This window comes from Melanaphis sacchari, unplaced genomic scaffold, assembly GCF_002803265.2.
Source record: "Melanaphis sacchari strain LSU unplaced genomic scaffold, SCAv2.0 Contig10_pilon_pilon, whole genome shotgun sequence".
Classification (NCBI taxonomy): Eukaryota; Metazoa; Arthropoda; class Insecta; order Hemiptera; family Aphididae; genus Melanaphis; species Melanaphis sacchari.
The window spans coordinates 4084531-4103107 of NW_020270420.1; the positions used below are offsets into that span (position 1 = coordinate 4084531).

The window sequence follows — 18577 nt, forward strand, 5'->3', positions numbered from 1 at the left end:
CAAACATTAATGTTACAATTATGAATTAAATACATTTAATACACACATATGTTAACGTCAAGATCATATGTAGAATAATATATATTGTTTGATTGTAATTTTTAAAGAGAAACTAGTTGCGTTCCAAATAACAATGTTTTGAAATTTATTCTTCAGAAAAAATAAAATATGATATGTATAAAAAAAATAGGTTTTTCCTATATTAGTATTTATTATTGAAATTTAAACTAAAAAAATTATTAATTATTATTCAAAACTAAATAAATTTAGTGCTTATTTCAAAAAAAGTAAATCATCGCATAAATATTTAAGTTTATTAGTGGTTTATTTTGTTTTGTATGGGTTTTTATTAATAGTTATTTTAAATTAATGCCATAATTGTAATAACTAGTGACGTATCATTAAACTTAGTGAATTTGGGGCCTATAGGAGGCGGAGCTTCCCTTTTTTTTATTAGCTTTCAGTACAAAACTATTATAGCTCGACAATTAAATAATACAATATACATAGTTAATTTTTACGCATAATATATAAGAACATAATATACGAGTAAACAGTAGTACACAAAAATCAACAGTTAGGTATTTACAATATATATGTGATAAAAATAAAACAATTGAAGCCCCCTGAAACACGAAAATTATATTATTAAATAATGATTCTCAGAATTGTTTATTGAGCAGATATGAAAATTTATTTGAAATCACATCAAATTTTTAATTTATTGAATTAATATTTACTTTGTTTAATAAACATAAAATTGTATTTAATATTTCAACACCAATTTGAGATGTTGAAATTATTTTTATTTTTTTATATAATGTAACACTAAACACTCAATGTAGAACTAATAGTCATTAAAAAATAATTTGAATTTTTTCAAAGATATTCAAACAGAATAATAATTTAACAGGTATATAGGTAAATACGTAATATCAATATTAGATATTATAGTTAATATTAGATTCGATTGATGAAAATGGTGTAAAATAATCAGATATAATATTTTTTAAATCAGCTTTTATTAAAAAAATTTTCATTTCGAGGAGGGATGTTCGTCTTCCATTCTTATATAGGTTTTTATACCTAATATATTTGCAATTTGCAATATATTTGTCAATTTACATACAAATTTAATCAGTAGCATAGCACAAAATTTGGTGAGGTGAGGCCCCTATAGTAAGATTTTTAATGTAATAATTAGGTAGGTACCTAAAATTAAAATTGAATTATATATTATAATATGTTAACTAAATCCTTAAATTTAGTAATAATACAATTGTTTCATTTAATTTTAACAAAAAAAAAAAAAAAAACGGACCATATTAAACATGCATGATTTGGTTGGTGTTAATATTTTTTATTTCATATATTTTTTATCTTAGAAAAATTATTATTTTTTTAATTTTTATGCAAGACACGAGTATGTATAATGTATATTATAATTTAAAGATCGCTTTTAAATATACCGAAGGTAACTAGTCTTATACAATATAATATAATATTTTTACTTATATCAATAATAATAATAATAAATTAATAAATATTAATAATAATTAAAAAAATTTTTATACTTCTTATTCAATACATTTTGTTTAATATTCAACATTACTGTATAGATATGATATAGGTATTTTTTCTTACATAATAAAAATAATAAATAATGTATCTAATATATATCATCTATGATTTGTATTTGAATTTAAAATAAAAAGATTTGATCTATCATAACATTCTATTTTGGTTTATGGAAATTTCCTGAAATTCTATATAAAGCATCTAAGTGTTTGTTTTTTTTTTTTCATGGATTTTAGATTCAGAGCAGAGCGAGAAATGTATAGGTTTTTTATGATATTTTTAAAATTTAATTATGATGTTTCTTAAAAATTATTTTGACAAACATGAAAGGCTCCTGAAATTTTGTTGAGGGAGGAAGTTAACTTATAAATTATAATATAAGCTAGTATATTTTATATTATTATACTTCATACACGAATAGTACGTAAATACAGGTAGATAAGAGGTACATAGCCCTAACTACACAGTTATACGTTTTTATAATAGTCAATGTATATATAATATAATATAGTATATATTTGAAATATTTGTTTTTGTAATTTTGTTTTCAATAATATACAATTTCTTAGCCTCGACAATGGCGTTTTCAAAAATATTGTGGTGCACTAATTTTAAACTATCTATACTCGAATCTATTCACAATATCTTTATGGATTTTTGGCAAAAAACTATGTATTTATTGAAATAATATTCATTAAGCCATTATTTTGCAAACTAAAAAAAAAAAAATCAGAGTATTCCTTAAAACGATTAAATATAACATTTGAAATACGCTAAAAATTATTATTATTTATTTAAAATATAATTACTTAAAAAATATTAATAAAAACAACATTTATTTAGCCATTTGCGTAGTCACGACTTCAAAAATAATATCAGGCACCTTATTATACATAAAAATAATAGTTTACAACAAATCTACATAATTTGAAAAATATGTTATTGCATTTAGTAAAATTCATGATATAAGTAATAGTTATGTCTTCAGGAATATTTCTTTTGGATCATGACAAAATAACTAAGTAACATTATTTTTCTTCGCTTAAATGTTAATTTCATCCAAATTTGGAATTAAAATGTCTATAAAAATTGCATTTATATAAGTTTTAGTTTAAAAATCTTAACTATATATGAGGAACTTTTAGATTACTTATTTACGATTTTTATATATATAAAAAAATAGAAAACTATAGTAAAAAAATCAAGTGTCTACAGTCGTTTGTTTTTGAATTAAAACAAACTAAGAAAATAAATTTCGTCAAAAACGGATTTTACGTAAATATTCATGTTTTTTCCCCAAAATTCGTTTTTGTTATTTTCAATTATCAACAAAAGTATTAGGATTTTTTACTTTTGACTCTTCAAAGTATCAAATTGGTTTACTTTTCTACTAAAAAAAAAAAAAGAAAAATAATGAAGTAGAAAATCTAAGTACTTTTACTGCTTCAAAACCAAAAGGTAATGAATCAATACTATTAAGTATTGATGCATATGCAAAAACAAAATAACAGGTAAGCAAAAAAAGATTCTGAATTATTATTACTTATTAGTAAATTATTATAATAATATATAAAGGACATAGGTATATATAAACTAGGTATATAATTATATCAAATTGTATAATTCAAAATTTAATAACATTTTTCTGTAAACACTATCAAACAATAAAAATGTGTTCATAATATAAAATACATAGATAGAATTTTAAAATCAATAAAAACTGTCATTGGGTTTAGTAAAATTAATAATGATAAAACATTCGTAAAACTTTTAAGTTCTCACGAATAATGTTTTTATAATTTTTAATCGAAGTTCTAGATTCTAGAATAAACACTAAAAAAAAAAAAAAACAGAAAATTTCTCATCCTTTAAAAGAGAAGAAATATTTTGAAAATTTTACCATAAATATAAAACTATTATTTAAATATTTGGTGTAGAGTATCTACACTCTACAGTTATTCGCTCTTGAATTACACCAAAGCACATAATCAATATTTTTAAAAATTCCAAGTTTTTTAAATTTTTTGTTTCTTTTTCCCAATTATAAATCGATCTGAGAGCTTTTGATTTTGATCTCACAAAAAAGTACAAATTAGAACCAATTTTCTATCCAAAACTATCCTCGACGTTAAAAATTGAAACATTTCATCGGCTATTTATCATGTATACACACACAAAAAAACTAACACATTGTAAAATCAATACATTAATCACTTGTCTTAGAATCTAAAAAAAAATCACGTTATAAAAGCAACATAATAAGAACCTTTAAACTCTAATAATGAATATCTAAAGTATAGGTAAATAATATTTAATTCAAAGTAATCAACAAAATCTTACATAGTCCCACGTATTTAAAAGGCGATTATTTTATTGTAAAACTATTTCAAAATCTATAAATGTTTATGAAAATATTTTTCCAACATGGCAACATAATTTCCTGTCGAAACGAGACAACATTTGTTAAAAAAATATGGATTTATTAGAATTTTTTTACTTTTTTGAATGACAACATACATTTTTAATTGCTTAATAAACATAATATAATTAGAAATAAACGTTATTAACTTATTTAAAGCTTAAGTGAGCGGAGTTGTCGACCAATATTTTGCGGAGCATCTCATTATATTTATAACCAATAAACTATTTGAATACATTTCGAGTTTTATAAATCGAAATATTCAAAAAAATATTCTGTTTTAAGATATGAAAAAATATGTTGTCTTTCAAAAAAAAAAAAATAATAATAAAAAAAAAATTATAATGGTCAAAAATATTTTCAAAAACATAAATAGATTTTAAAAAAGTAATTAATGTTTGATTAAAAAATCACCTTGTATGTATTATGTATATTGAATGTAATTATATTTACTAGATGCCTTGAGTTATGACATCTATAGGTACTCATTAGATATAAAAGTAAATAAAGACAGATAAATTTTATTTTTCATTTATTTTTCATTAATCATACAACAAACGGTTATTATGAACCCTTAAAACAAATCCACAATTTTCTATACACAAAAAAACATCATAGAATAAATAAATATTTGTTACAAAAAAAAAAAAAAAAATCAACTACAAAAAAATATTATAAATAAAGGTTATACAGTACATTAATATATTTTGTTAAGTATTAATAAATGTTTATAGACGGATGTCAAATTGACTTTGGTTTTGTATAATAATTGTTTATTTTTTTTTATTTCATAAACATAATTATATTTCTAAAAAGATAATAATGTATTAGAATTAAATTTTAACTGAAAGTCAGAACATAATTGTTTTATTGATGAACACAAGTGTATACATAGATAATTAATTATAAACACAAAATAATATCTAAATTAATAGATTTTGGAATAATTATTCTGGTATGCCAAATGTGATTTTTAGATTTATGTAATAAACATTTAGTTATAAGTGATCACCAAGAGCAAAGGAATGTGTTAGTAAAAAAAAATATACATGTCTGGAATGATATTGATACATTAAACTCAAGTCCAAGTTATCCATAAAATATTTTATAGAGCTTACACATAGTATTTTATCACCTCGGTCAAAAAACACTTAATCATAAGAAATAAGAAAAAACCTACATATTCTTTTATAACATGTGCTTCAAGTTTTAAATGTATTTTTATACTTTTATTTTAGAAGTAGACATTTCTATAACACAGAATAACTATTAGAAATATTATGTTAACATTGATTTTATAGTTTGTGGGATTATTTTAGTTTTAGAATAAATCAAAAACCAATAACTAAGTGAGACAATTGAAATTATAAATATAATATTAGGATTTACTATTTAAATTAAATTGATTAAGTATTACAAAATAAAATTATAAATATTATTAATATTCAAAGAGAAAACAATATTAACTTGATGTATTAACTCTTAATTAGTTTTAGGTGCTGATCTGTCATTGACAGCAATAGACTTTCTTAACACCATACCTTTCCTTATTTGTTCCATCAGTGAATCATGACATGTGGCTGGGTCCACAACGGAATGTCTAGCAGGAGCAATCCAACGTCTGGTTAATTTAGGAGAACCGCCTGATGTTCTAGGTTGCTGTTGTAGTAGTCTAGAGCCTATAGCTGCCATAAACCCAGTAACTGGTTCAGATGAATGGCTATTACAGCGATCAGCACTTGTTGATCGATTACTAGGTGTGCGGCGCAATAAAATAGGACTTGCAGGTGTATGATTAAGTTGAGTTAGATTACGTACAGTTTCGGCCACACTTCCACCAGATGATTTACGTTGATGTGTCATGGGTTCAGAATATACTTTTTCAGATGTTAAAGATGTTTGTGAACGACTTTGCTGACGTTGTTCTGCAGCAATATCCAGCAAAAATGGGGGTGGAGGGGGAAGGTTTTGAACTGAATTGTTTAAGATAGATGGTGTGCGGCGTATTGGTGGAGGTGGCTTGTTGCTTTGAATTGAAGAACGACGACACAGTGTACCACTTCTGAGACTGGAATAACCTAAAATAAAAATAAATAAATTTCAAAATATTATCTTATTTAATTTGAAAATGTTAACAACATGAAAAATAGGTATGGTTGTTATTTATTCAAACCAATATTGTTTAACTTATTATTGTATGTACTATTATAATCTATTATAAATTAGAATAGTAATCAGCAACTGATTTGTGCACAGGGGCACGACTTACTCGAGTATGAAACACGGTAGTAGGCAGTGACACACAGCAGATTTTTTACAAGGGAGTCAAAAGTATATATCTCGAGGTACCCATCCACTCCACCAGTAAAATCTGAGTTTTGGCAAAGTATAATTCTTATTTTTAAGTGTTTTTAGTATTTTTGGTATAATATCAAATAAAAATTCATTGAAATAACATCTAAATTTACACAGAACTAGTCACCCACCCCTAACTCTCCCTGTATGTGCCACTGATAGTAAACTTACAAATAATAATTAACACGAAGGAGTGAAAAACGGATGTTACCTGACAAAAACTAGTTGTTGCCAACTATCATTCTTATTTTGATGTTTTTCATAGCAGATATTTAAATTTTAAATTAAAATATTTTGCTATTGATACATTTTTTTGATAATTTCTAATCAATAATTAAATCACAAAAATATTTGTATAAATAAATACATATATATATATATATATTATTATTTTAAAATATAGCTTACTAAGCACAACATTTGTTTCATACAACAAATGCTTAAAAATGAAAGTTATGTTTGATTTATTTTTATATTAAAATATATTTTTCTTATATTGTTTAATAATGGATAAAATCTGATATAAATTAAGCATAAACTATTGCAGTAACAAGAAAAATAGTATTATTTATTTTGCTATTTTTACATATTTTTATTATGTGTTATATTTTCATCTATATGCTAGATAAATTTGTTGGCTGCTGCATAACATTGTGACAAGCAAAATTATTATTATGTGCAGATACAAGTATATATATATATATATATCACATATATTGATAGTTTTATGAATTTCATCAATTTCCATAACGCCATAAATTACACAAATATAAATGAAAATAATAGGAATAGAATTCTGTTCAATATTTTGTATTAAACATTATATTTAAATATTTTTAAGGACACTTTTTTTTTTTTTTTTTTTTTAAATCAACAGCTTAGTTATGATTTATGAGTTTATAGTTGTAAGAGTGAATACATTCAAATTTGTTCTTTAGCTTTAAAATAAATAATTTAGAATTTAGATTTTAAATATCTTATATTCCTAATATTAAGAAAAATATTTTTATTGTAAATTATCGTGAAGTTAAGGAAAACCTTTTATTTAAAAAAAAAAAAAGAATGTTTTTATAAAACTATACTAAATTACTTCATTGGGAATACATACCCAATGTAGATACAGGCCGTACACGTTCTTTGATGGTAATACTATTTTGACTATCCAAAGTACAATATTTCAAAAGTGAATTTTCCACTTCTAAATAAAATACAAACAGATATATACAAGCAAGCACAATAGAATAAGATGAAATATGAAAAATTCAAATTACAAGTGATTTTTAAGTATTATATACAAATAATTGTCATTTAATTACCATAATTTGGTCTCTAAAGAATAACAGTTTTGATTTTTTATGAAATATAATTCTTTCAGAAAATATTAAATTGTTAAGAATATTACATGAATTATCATAAAGTATTTTTTAAAGTTGTTATTAGAGATACTAACTAGATTGATGTCTTCATGTTATTATTGAGACATACAATTTGTTATCAATGAGGTGAATGTATAATGTAAATTATATATCTGTAAGAATATTCTGACAGTATGCATTATTTGCTGTAAACACTTAGTGTTAATATGTATGTAGTTTTCATAATCACTAATCATACATCTTTTTGATAACTAATTTCAAACTTCAATATATTACATAGTTTATAATATAAAGACAGTTATCTAGTTAATATATCATATATCTGTTATTGTTATATGCTTATATAATGTTTTATTACTAAAATAATGAAAATAAATGATAAAAAGAATTAGAAATTAATTACCTAAAGTAATTAACATAAAGATGTGAAAAGTATTAACTAAATTAACTAAAAAAGGAAGACTAATTATAATAGAATTTTTAGGGAAAAATAAATACTCAACAATCATTAATCTATAGTATACTTTTCAAAGTCATCTGTACTAATAAGCAATGTGCAACTATTTTACTATTTTTTTCTTCAAATAAAATTAATAATTCAACTATACATATAATTACCTTCATCTGGAGTGGCATTTGATATTGCTGTTTGACTACTGTAGCCGCTTGAAGACTCCAGAGAACTTTCACTAGTGCTCTCCTTTCGTTCTCCATCATTCTGTATTTAAAAAAAAAAAAACATTAATTAAATAAATATACAATAAAATAAAACATTTTAATAAATTAAAATCTATTCAAAATATTGCTTCAAAAATGTTTTAATTTTTTTTTATTTGAAGTTTATTATAGTTTTTTTTGTCTGTCAGATCTCAATATGTGTTCCATTCTCAACAAATTCTAAAATTAGATTTTCTTACAAAATTAGTGATTTTTAACTAAGTAAAACTAAGTAGATTTTGATTATTTTATTGCTGTTCATCATACTAATAATAATGATAAATTACTTTTAAATTTACAATTGATGAAGACTCATTGTGGAGTGAATTTCTTTCTTGAGCTTTGTTGGCAGCCATATTAGCCAGTTCATGCATATTGACATATGTTGGTTGAATATATTCTAAACAAAATACATATAACAATAAATTATAAAAATCACAAGTGTAATTTAAAAGCAAATAAATTTATAATAATTTTTGAAATGAAAAAAATGGTAAGAGTGATTTAAAATTAAGATTTTGGTTAAAATTTTAATTTCCAAACAGAATTACATTTTTTTCAATTTGTTTATATTATTAAAAGCTTCTTATTTAGAACAAAACTGTATGAATATTGAATTATTAATCATGAAATTATTATTCTAAAGTTACTTTAATCAAAAACATTAGAATTATCTATACTTGAAGGTACAAATAAATGTTTGAATTGCTCTAAAAATAAGTAATACAAAATATTGTAAAATCAATATATTTATAGTTAAACATTGAATTTAAAAATTATAATTCAGAGATGCTAGGTATTTTCCTATTGGTTTAATACTATACTACGTTAGAAAATATGATCTATTGAGTACCAGAAAAACAAAAAAAATAATATTTTTAAAGTATACCCTGTGTACAATTATAACTCCAACACTTTTATTTTGTTATATAAAAATTATGTAATTTATTGTACAACCAACAAATTTTCCTATATCAGTTCTGGATTTAAAAATAAATAAACATTGTTTTTACAGATTACCTATATTATAACATATTTTAGAATAAAAATAAAACCTTCATTTAATTATATTTAATGTTTAAATTATTATATAATTAACTATGTATAAAGTTTATAAAAATTAAAAATGGTAATATTTTAAATGCATCTTCAAAATAAATATAATATTTAAAAAAAATATCTTCTTTTTTCAAAAACTAAACATAAAATAGTGTGATTATAAGAAATATATTATTTTTTTTTTACAAACCAATCGTTTTTAGTGAGGTTGGTTTATAACTTTTATGCATATCTCTGGATGGGACATCAGGGACATGAGCATAATCGTCTTGTGGTGAGACAACGGGAGTTTTATCAATAGAAGAAGAATCAGGTTGAAATGTGTAAGCGCTAAGAGCTGGTCGTAGATGGTGGGCACCACCTGAAATAGTATGTGGTCTTGCATCATTCATAATGGCTGACGCAGCACGTTCAAATTGTAATGTTTCCTGAGCATTGGGCCATGTGCCACATCCACCTTCAGAACTAGCAAATGGTGTAGATGGTGTACTGCTTCCAGCACTGCTACTATTGGAATCTGATGAGTTAGGGGCCTAAGGATAATAATATATTAAAATAAAATAAGCTATGAAACAATAATATTAAAATTTTGTGCAATGGTTCTAGAAAATATAATACAACAGTCAAATTCAATTGTCTTTCATTAGACACTCACCTTTGAATATGATTGTTGTTTTGTATATATTGTGTCTTGGGATGTAAACCCTGAATCATGAGATGAAGCACTGCATAATCTACTAGGAGGTAAAGGTCCTTTGTAGCGTAGCTCATTCGATGCTGGCTAAATTATCACGCACACACACACACACACAAAAAAAAACATGCTTGAATAACTACATATAATCAAAAAATAAAATAATATATATATACTTCTATATTTCTTAAATTTCATACACCAGAGAACAAAAATAAAAATAAAAATACTAGGTAATACTAAAACTAAAACAATACGATTTTATTCAATTTATTTTTTATAAACTATTTAAGAATCATTTAGGAATCCCAAATTATTTAGTTTGAAAAATTTCAATGACAGGTTTAAGCTTTTAAAGTAAAAAAACCACTCAATTTATAAAATGTAGGAAATAGTATTTTTTGACCATTCATATTTTTCTATTATTCATCGAATGTCCAATAATATAACCAATGGGCAATGATTGAAAAATAAATTATAAACTTACCCAATTGAAAAAATGTTTTAAGTATAAAAATAGTGGAATGATTAGTTTTAAGTTTTGCATTAAATATTGTATTAATTTTAAATAATAGATAGTTATGTTTTAAAAATTTGTACATTCAATTGTATTTCCTAGAGCCATAAAAAATTATAAATAATCTTAATTCAACTACAACCATGCAATTTAATTAATAAAAACACAATGATAATACGTAAAAAAAAAACTCATGCTATTGTATGTAATTTTTCTTTTTGTCGATTAATGTCTATCCAAATCAATACCTGAAGCAATGAGCGGCTCCAGTATTGATGGCTTGGAGAATGTGTACTGCCGCTAGACCAGCTGTTTATTGAATTGATGGAACACATACTGGATTTACGTGAACCCAACGAACTGGGACTACTGGGAGGTGTTTGATGTGTCCATGACATTTCACTACCTTTATAGTCAACCAGCACCTAATGAACATTAATGTATTAAAACCTTAACACAAAATATATATTTTTAATGCTAAGGGAACTAGAAATAAGTTAATAATGCTGTGCATTTTAATTAGAAGTAGAGGTATAAATTATAAACTATACACAATAAAATTCGATATATGATTAAATTGGATGCATTGAAAATTAATGTCAATAACATATACGAAGTTTAATTTTATTCATTTTTAACGAAAAAATTATTTAAAATTACGAATTTTTTCTTTTCTTAAACATTACATATTAATATTTTCATAATATTTTCAATAGCTGATTTATTAATATTATTATTATTAATTAGCGTTTAAAAAGTTTTACTTGAAAATTTAATTCAATAACGTTCAATAGGTACGTAAAATATAATTCTGAACGAAATCTGTCAGTCAGTATTTATAATTAAGTGAAGTGATATGTTTTTACTATTAAAGTAGTTTATTATTTTACTATTGGTATTACGGTTGGTTGATTTTATTATTTTATAATACCTATATTATAATATTGTTATTAACTCTTAAGTCAATGCCATCTTTTCATGAACGAGTGTGAATAAGTTCATGATATAAATTGGTTATCATTAAAAACAAATCTATATATTTTGAAAATTTCATTGCATATACTAAAATTCATAATATACGTAAAAGTCCTCAGGAATATTTGCTTTTGGATTAAAACAAAATAACTAACATTGTTATTCTTCGTTTAAGCACGTAATTTCGTTCAAAATTGGAATTAAAATATTTATAAACAATTGTGCTCACATAAATCTTAGTTATAAAATTTAAACTATCTATTAGTAACTCATAGTATAAAATGGTTAAGCTTTTAAAACTAGTGAAAAAAAATGTTATTAACAATAATTGAAAAAGAAACTAAATCAAAAATTTATCATACTTATAATTAGCTCAAAAATTGTGTCATGTATATAAAATTATGATATAAAAATTTTGTACAAATTTCACGTATTTACAGTTATTTGTTTTTAAATTGCACAAAATAATATGAATTTATTAAAAACTGGTTAAACATAAAATTTCTCATTTTTCTTTAATTTTGACGTCTTAATAATACAATTTAGATTCATTGAGCTATTAAAAACTACCATCAAACTTGAAAATTGATGCTTTATACTTTATGATATATATCATTCGAAAAATATAAATGTGAATGTGATTAACTATTAGGTAACGTTTAATTTCACACAAGCTTTATGTTTATTGTAAATCAATACATATATTAAATACTAAATATATTCTATAAAAATCGGGTAATTAATAGAAATGAAATGCAAGATGAGTAAAAATTTTATTATTTTTATACACTTGAAAATAACTATAAATCATTGCTTTCAAATAAATATTTTTTTTTAATATATAAAATAAGTATTATTATATTTTAACTCTCATAAAAATAATACAAGTAATGCTTTTCGAAATTGATTGAATTTAGTTGAAATATTGTACAAATAAATCTTGCACATAATTGTATGACATTAAAAGGAATTATTTTTTTATAGACATTATTTAATCAATATTTATTAATATTGTGGTCAAATTAGTAAAAATCCTCGAATTCAACAAATCATTTTATTTTTTATTTTTACTCGTATTACTTTGAAAATTTATAGCAAAATTAAGCTTAAAATTATACATTTATACTAACAGGTTTTAATTCCCAATAAAATAATACTTAACGTATCCTTATGTAGTGTTTTTACTATGTAAATTAAATGGATTTTAAACTAGAAATTTAAAAGTTATCATTCAAAGTATCTTACACAAATTTTTAAATTTATAAGATCACAGGGAGACTATTATATAAAAGTATTCAAAACTTTCTTTTTGTTCTTAAAGCACATAACAGTAGAACTAATTCTTTGCACTGTGCGACTAAAAAATGATATAGATGACAAACTATATTCAAAGTAAAAACCAACATTTTAAAACCCCAGTATAATTAATCATTAAATTATAATTTAATTTAAAATGTCATCTAACTAAATTGTCTTCAAATTAAATAAATAAATAAACATCACACTGCAATCAAATATATACATGAAGAGCTGAAATAATAAATCAATAATATACTATACTCGTATTTACCTGTTCACTAGCTGGAGGTAAAGAGTATGGCTCAGTGGTGTGTGCTTCTAATTTATCCATAACTTCTTGTAAATGGGATAATTCCATAAGCATGGCCACTTCTTCTTCCTAATTATAAAATATCATACACAATTAAGTTTAAAACATTCTAATTTTTATCTTATAAGCAATTTAAAAAAATATATTAAATTTACAAGGACTGGTTTCAAAATTGTTACAAAAATACAATATCGACTTCGTTCTTCGATTAATGCTTCACGGACAGCTCTTTTCTCTGTTTCTTCCAGTACAGCTTTTCTATCAGAAACGTCTTGCAAGGCTTTATGCAGTTCATTCATTTTAGCACCTTTGCGTGCTTTTTTTTGTAAGCGCAGTGTATCTGTAGAGCGTTTTTTTAACTCAGCTCTTGCTTTTTTATATTCTGAAAAATACACATTAATGATGATTTTAATGAATGAAAAGAAGTTATTAACAGTAATACAATAAATAATAAGCGCATCATAGTTTAATATATAATTTAGAAATATATAACTGCGATTAAAATTACATTTAAATACATATTTTTTTTTATCCATTTGTTAATTTTAAATATGTTATTATGAAGATAATAGAATTTGTCATTTTCATTTAAATCATAAAAATTATTTTATCTATACTTCTGAATTACATACTAATATTATATTAATATATTATGTTACACATATAATAATTACAAATCACAAAAAAAAAAAAAATTCTACTTGTGTGATTAATAAGTAATAATTAATAAATTATTTTTAAAATATATAGAACGTTTTATACCTTAAATATTTTTTAGGGTTAAAATAATAAATTATACATAAGATACGCTTAGATATAAATAAAATAAATCATCTTAAAATTGGTTCTATAGGAATAAATTGTCATAATAAATATTTAAACTATAATAAACTTAAAATATATTAATTATTTATTTTATCGAAGTATGTTATTGAAAAAAAATATTCTTAAATCAGGAAAAAATATGCAAGAAATTATTTAATAAAATTCAGAATTTTTTTATTTAATTAAACAAAGAAAAAAAAATTATTATTTAATTTATTTAAATTTCTAAGAAGAATGACGATTATTAGAGCGAATTTTGGATGGTTATTCGTTTATTTTTGTGTACACTTAATGAGTAATATTGCAATAATATTTTAATCTATAAATCAGGAGATTCTTATTGTTATCCTTGACTTCAATGCATTATGTGTCACTGTTGCAGTGTCGTTTGTTGGTGCAAATTGTTTTTATGCTTTGAACGCAACTAAGAAAGCGAGTGGGCTTGGCCGGTACACGAATAATGAATAGTACACAAGCCGAAAAATATCATATCTTAATCTGTCATCTAACATCTAATATTATGGAGATAAATTGCAATAAGAGAAATTGTTCACTCTTGTCCTAGATACTACGGGAGTTGACAAAAGATGGGCGACATTGGACCCCTAAACTCCTAATTTATACCTCTGTGCACTGAAACTACATTAGAACCGGGTGCGGTATAATATAATTCATGTCAATGATTTTATTTGACAAAGAATTAATTTTTTATTCCAAATAGTATAAATATAATATAATACTATATTATAATCCAAAAGAGAATTCTAAATTGATTTTAACATAGTATAGGCAGTGTAGAATATTATATTTATATATTTTCTAAATTATCGAGTGTTACTATAATAATGGCTTAGGATAGGTGAACAGAATCAAAATATACTTGTACATTGTAAATACGTCGTTTCTATATAATCAATGATCATAAATTGAATACATAGGTACAATTTCATAATTTTTGTTAAAAATATTTTGTATTTTATTTATAATAGCTGTAAAAGACAAAAGTTTATAAATATACGAATGAATAATATTTGAGCATTTAAATAACATCATGCCGAAAATAATATGAAGGTAAAAATAAATTTGGCACTAAATACTACAACAGGTATAGAAAAATCACTACAACCAGACAGTCAAAAATTGATATTTCATGAACTTCTTTAAAGAAACAAAATTATAAAACTTAATTTTAATTAAGAATATTCCATGTTATGTTAATAATAGAATAGAATTGTTAAAATAAAACTTTAACTAATGACCAAAGATGTAACGTTATTCAGATCAATAACTATACAAATATACATTTATAACAATTAAATTATTTACCCATATAATATTAAAACTCTTTACTCCAATCAAAATAATCCAAAAACTCTTTAGGTATAAACATTTTAAATACAAATTGGTATTCTTTTGTATAATAATTAAAAGCTAAATAATTTAAAAACAAATGACAAAAAAAATAAAAATACATTTTATTAAAAATAATTTTAAAATCATAGACACAACCCTGATGCATTAAATTAGTTGTAAAACGTACTTCAACATATCGTTTTTTATCAATTTTATAATTAATAGTAAACAATAATAATAATAATATATTTTGATTAATTTGAATTTTTGTTATCATCATTTTGATATATTATAATTCATTAATAATGCATAAGAACTTTGTACCATAAACGGTATGCAAATAGTGATTATTAGGTTTAGTCTAGAATAATAGTTAAGTCCAATATATTTTAAATTTAAAAATGTTTTCTGAACTATATTTATTCATTGGTACTGAGTATAGCTTAAAGATATATATTTTTTCTCAATAATGAATAAACATAAAATATTCTAAAATAATATATATTATAAAATCTAAATTATATATTATAGGTCTTAATTTTCTTCCTACATTTTATACCTAATGGAGTCGTTACTGGAGTAATGTTTGGTAATGATTTTTTTAAATAAACTCAAGAACAAATTATGAGAAAATAGAACAGTAGAGAGATTACATAATTGTAAAATAGACTGTTAATTTTATAAATTATTTTCATAATCGATGCTTAACTATTTTTAACCACAAACTGTTATACTTTTTAAATAAAATTGATTAAAGATGTCAACGCACTATTAGTTTTCTCTCTTTAAATCAAACAAAGTATAGCGTATTTGAGTGTTAGCATTAATATTGGAGTGATTAGAGATTAGATCTATTATCAAAACATAAAGACTAGAATATTATATAAGGCACCTTATAAGCTTTTATTGATATTTTAATTTAATTTTAAAACAGGTTATAAGCATTTAATAATATTGTGTAAATATTAAATTTTTAAGTTACAGCTGTAATATTTTACATAGTCATAAATTACATTAAAATTAAAACATCAATAAAAGCTTATGAAATGCCCTAAATAATATTCCTACATTCAAGTTTGATAATTTACCTATCTTTTGTGCTTATATATTTTGACCATTGCAATATATTCAATTTTCTATCATATTAATCGGATTAAATTGTTAATTGTTGAGCTGTAATGGTTTTAACTAATCTCACTAATCGCTATTAAATTTAATAAAAAATGTTTCTTGATAATAATAGGACAATTTACTCTAATATTATAACAACATAAAATTGGATCGTCTGAACGCAATTGTCCTATATGATGTGTGTTGGTTAGAGAAAGAAAGAAAATCATAATATACACCAAAATCCTTGACTATATTTATACTTAATAGAATAAAATGTACGTGATATTTTAGTTTGTATAAAAATATATGTACATATAAAATAATCATTTATTTCATTTATTGAATTAAACATGGAAGCTTACAAGTTGTAATATGATGTCAACTTAAAAAATACATTTTGAAATACACTTCTGTTATATCGTTTTAATAAAATAGATTCTTTGTAAGTATTTTGTTACTGATAATACCTTGCAATATTTCTATTATAAAAACCAGACATCTAATCTAATTTATGTATTAAATATATGGCATAATATAAATATTACAATGAGTACAAATATTAAAGTATTTCATTCACTAGTCACTATACTATTTATACATATGACAATAAATTGTGTTTAAAAAATAACAGTAAGAATTTACTTTGTTGTTTGTAGGTAAAATTAAATTGATTCGTCCAATTACATTTTTTGTTGTTTTGGGTGTTCATACTTTTTGTTAAAATAAACATTATGTTTGACCTGTAGCATACGGTATTGTATGTACGATTGCGAAATTATTATATGATTGAGAAAATAAAAAGATTTTATGAACGTCATTTCGTGTCTTTAAATACTTTACAGAAGAAAAATATAGATATAAACAGTCAACAAAGAGCTTCTGTGTAAAAATCGATAAACTCCCTATTTAGTTGTCGTGTGAAATATTTAACTAGACATGTGGTAATACGAATAGCATTATACAGATATTACTATATTATATACAAACTCAGCGCGGAAAACAACGTTGCCGTGGCGGTTTGGTGTGAGCGTGGACCGATACGCCTACACCACGCGCTTCGCCAACGCACGGATGTCGGCGGACAGCAATGCTACAAATCGACAAAAATCGTCGTCAGTTTTCTACGTGAGCGTTTGATTTTTTTTTTTAATTTATATATATATATATTTTTAATGTGTGTATTATGCTTATTTACTTCGTGTTATATCAGGCACGTGTTCTCGGTGTATACTATAATGTTATAATAACTGAGAAACATACATTATATTGTGTGTTGAACTAGATCTAGCAGGTAAAAAACTATTTCCACACCAATTAATTTTATTTTTTCTGTATCTATTTTACTTCCGGAGAAAGTTCTGTATTTCGTTTTTCGGTAATCTTTTACATTCATAAAACACAATATGAATAAACATTGAAAATAACCAATTTAAAAAATACTACTGTATTAACAGAATACATGCATACATATATAATTAAGTCACTAAAAAGCAATTATTTAATACCTATGACATAATTTGACGTAATATCTTCTGACGACAAAAATTATACTTTCAATTGTAATTTACAGTAAGTATTATGTTTATTATCGCAAAATTTAAATATCATTAATTTTCTTATGGTTGTTATCCAAATATGGTAAGTCGAGAAGAAGAAAAATATGCATTTAAATTTTAAATGCAAGTATAAAAATATCAATCATTAATAATGATACTCAATGGTCATAAAATGTTTGTTGAAATAACAAGAGTACTGTATAATTGAGCAAGTAATTTGGAATCATACTTTTAAATTATTAAACAAAAAACGAAGAAAATTAATTCTTTAATTAATCAATAAAAATAATTAAAAAAAAAAAACATAGATAATTTCCCCTAAATCAGATGATTTCTTACACTGGTGAGCATTTCTTCTCATTTAATTTAAAGTGTTATATCATAGTTTAGTTATCAAATTTAATATATACTTGTATATTTACATAAAATTC

At 23.1% G+C, this 18577-nt stretch overlaps 1 protein-coding gene across 5 annotated transcripts in view; it reads right to left on the reverse strand.

Moving 5' to 3' along the window:
* Window positions 1-5386: 5386 nt before the first annotated feature.
* Window positions 5387-18577, reverse strand: part of LOC112603621 (MTSS1-like protein) — a 33832-nt gene continuing 20641 nt past the window's right edge. Inside the window, exons 6-14 of one of the 5 annotated variants that reach the window (XM_025352297.1) lie at window positions 13455-13681; window positions 13261-13368; window positions 10964-11140; window positions 10160-10285; window positions 9866-10037; window positions 8733-8845; window positions 8347-8446; window positions 7461-7550; window positions 5387-6075 (exon numbers count right to left, since the gene is read on the reverse strand). In XM_025352297.1, the coding sequence (XP_025208082.1) occupies window positions 5480-6075; window positions 7461-7550; window positions 8347-8446; window positions 8733-8845; window positions 9866-10037; window positions 10160-10285; window positions 10964-11140; window positions 13261-13368; window positions 13455-13681 (1709 nt within the window). In that variant the 3' untranslated portion in view covers window positions 5387-5479. Of the gene's footprint in view, window positions 6076-7460; window positions 7551-8346; window positions 8447-8732; window positions 8846-9694; window positions 10038-10159; window positions 10286-10963; window positions 11141-13260; window positions 13369-13454; window positions 13682-18577 lie in introns of all 5 variants that reach the window. The other 4 variants (XM_025352294.1, XM_025352293.1, XM_025352296.1 and 1 more) reach the window with 4 other exon arrangements.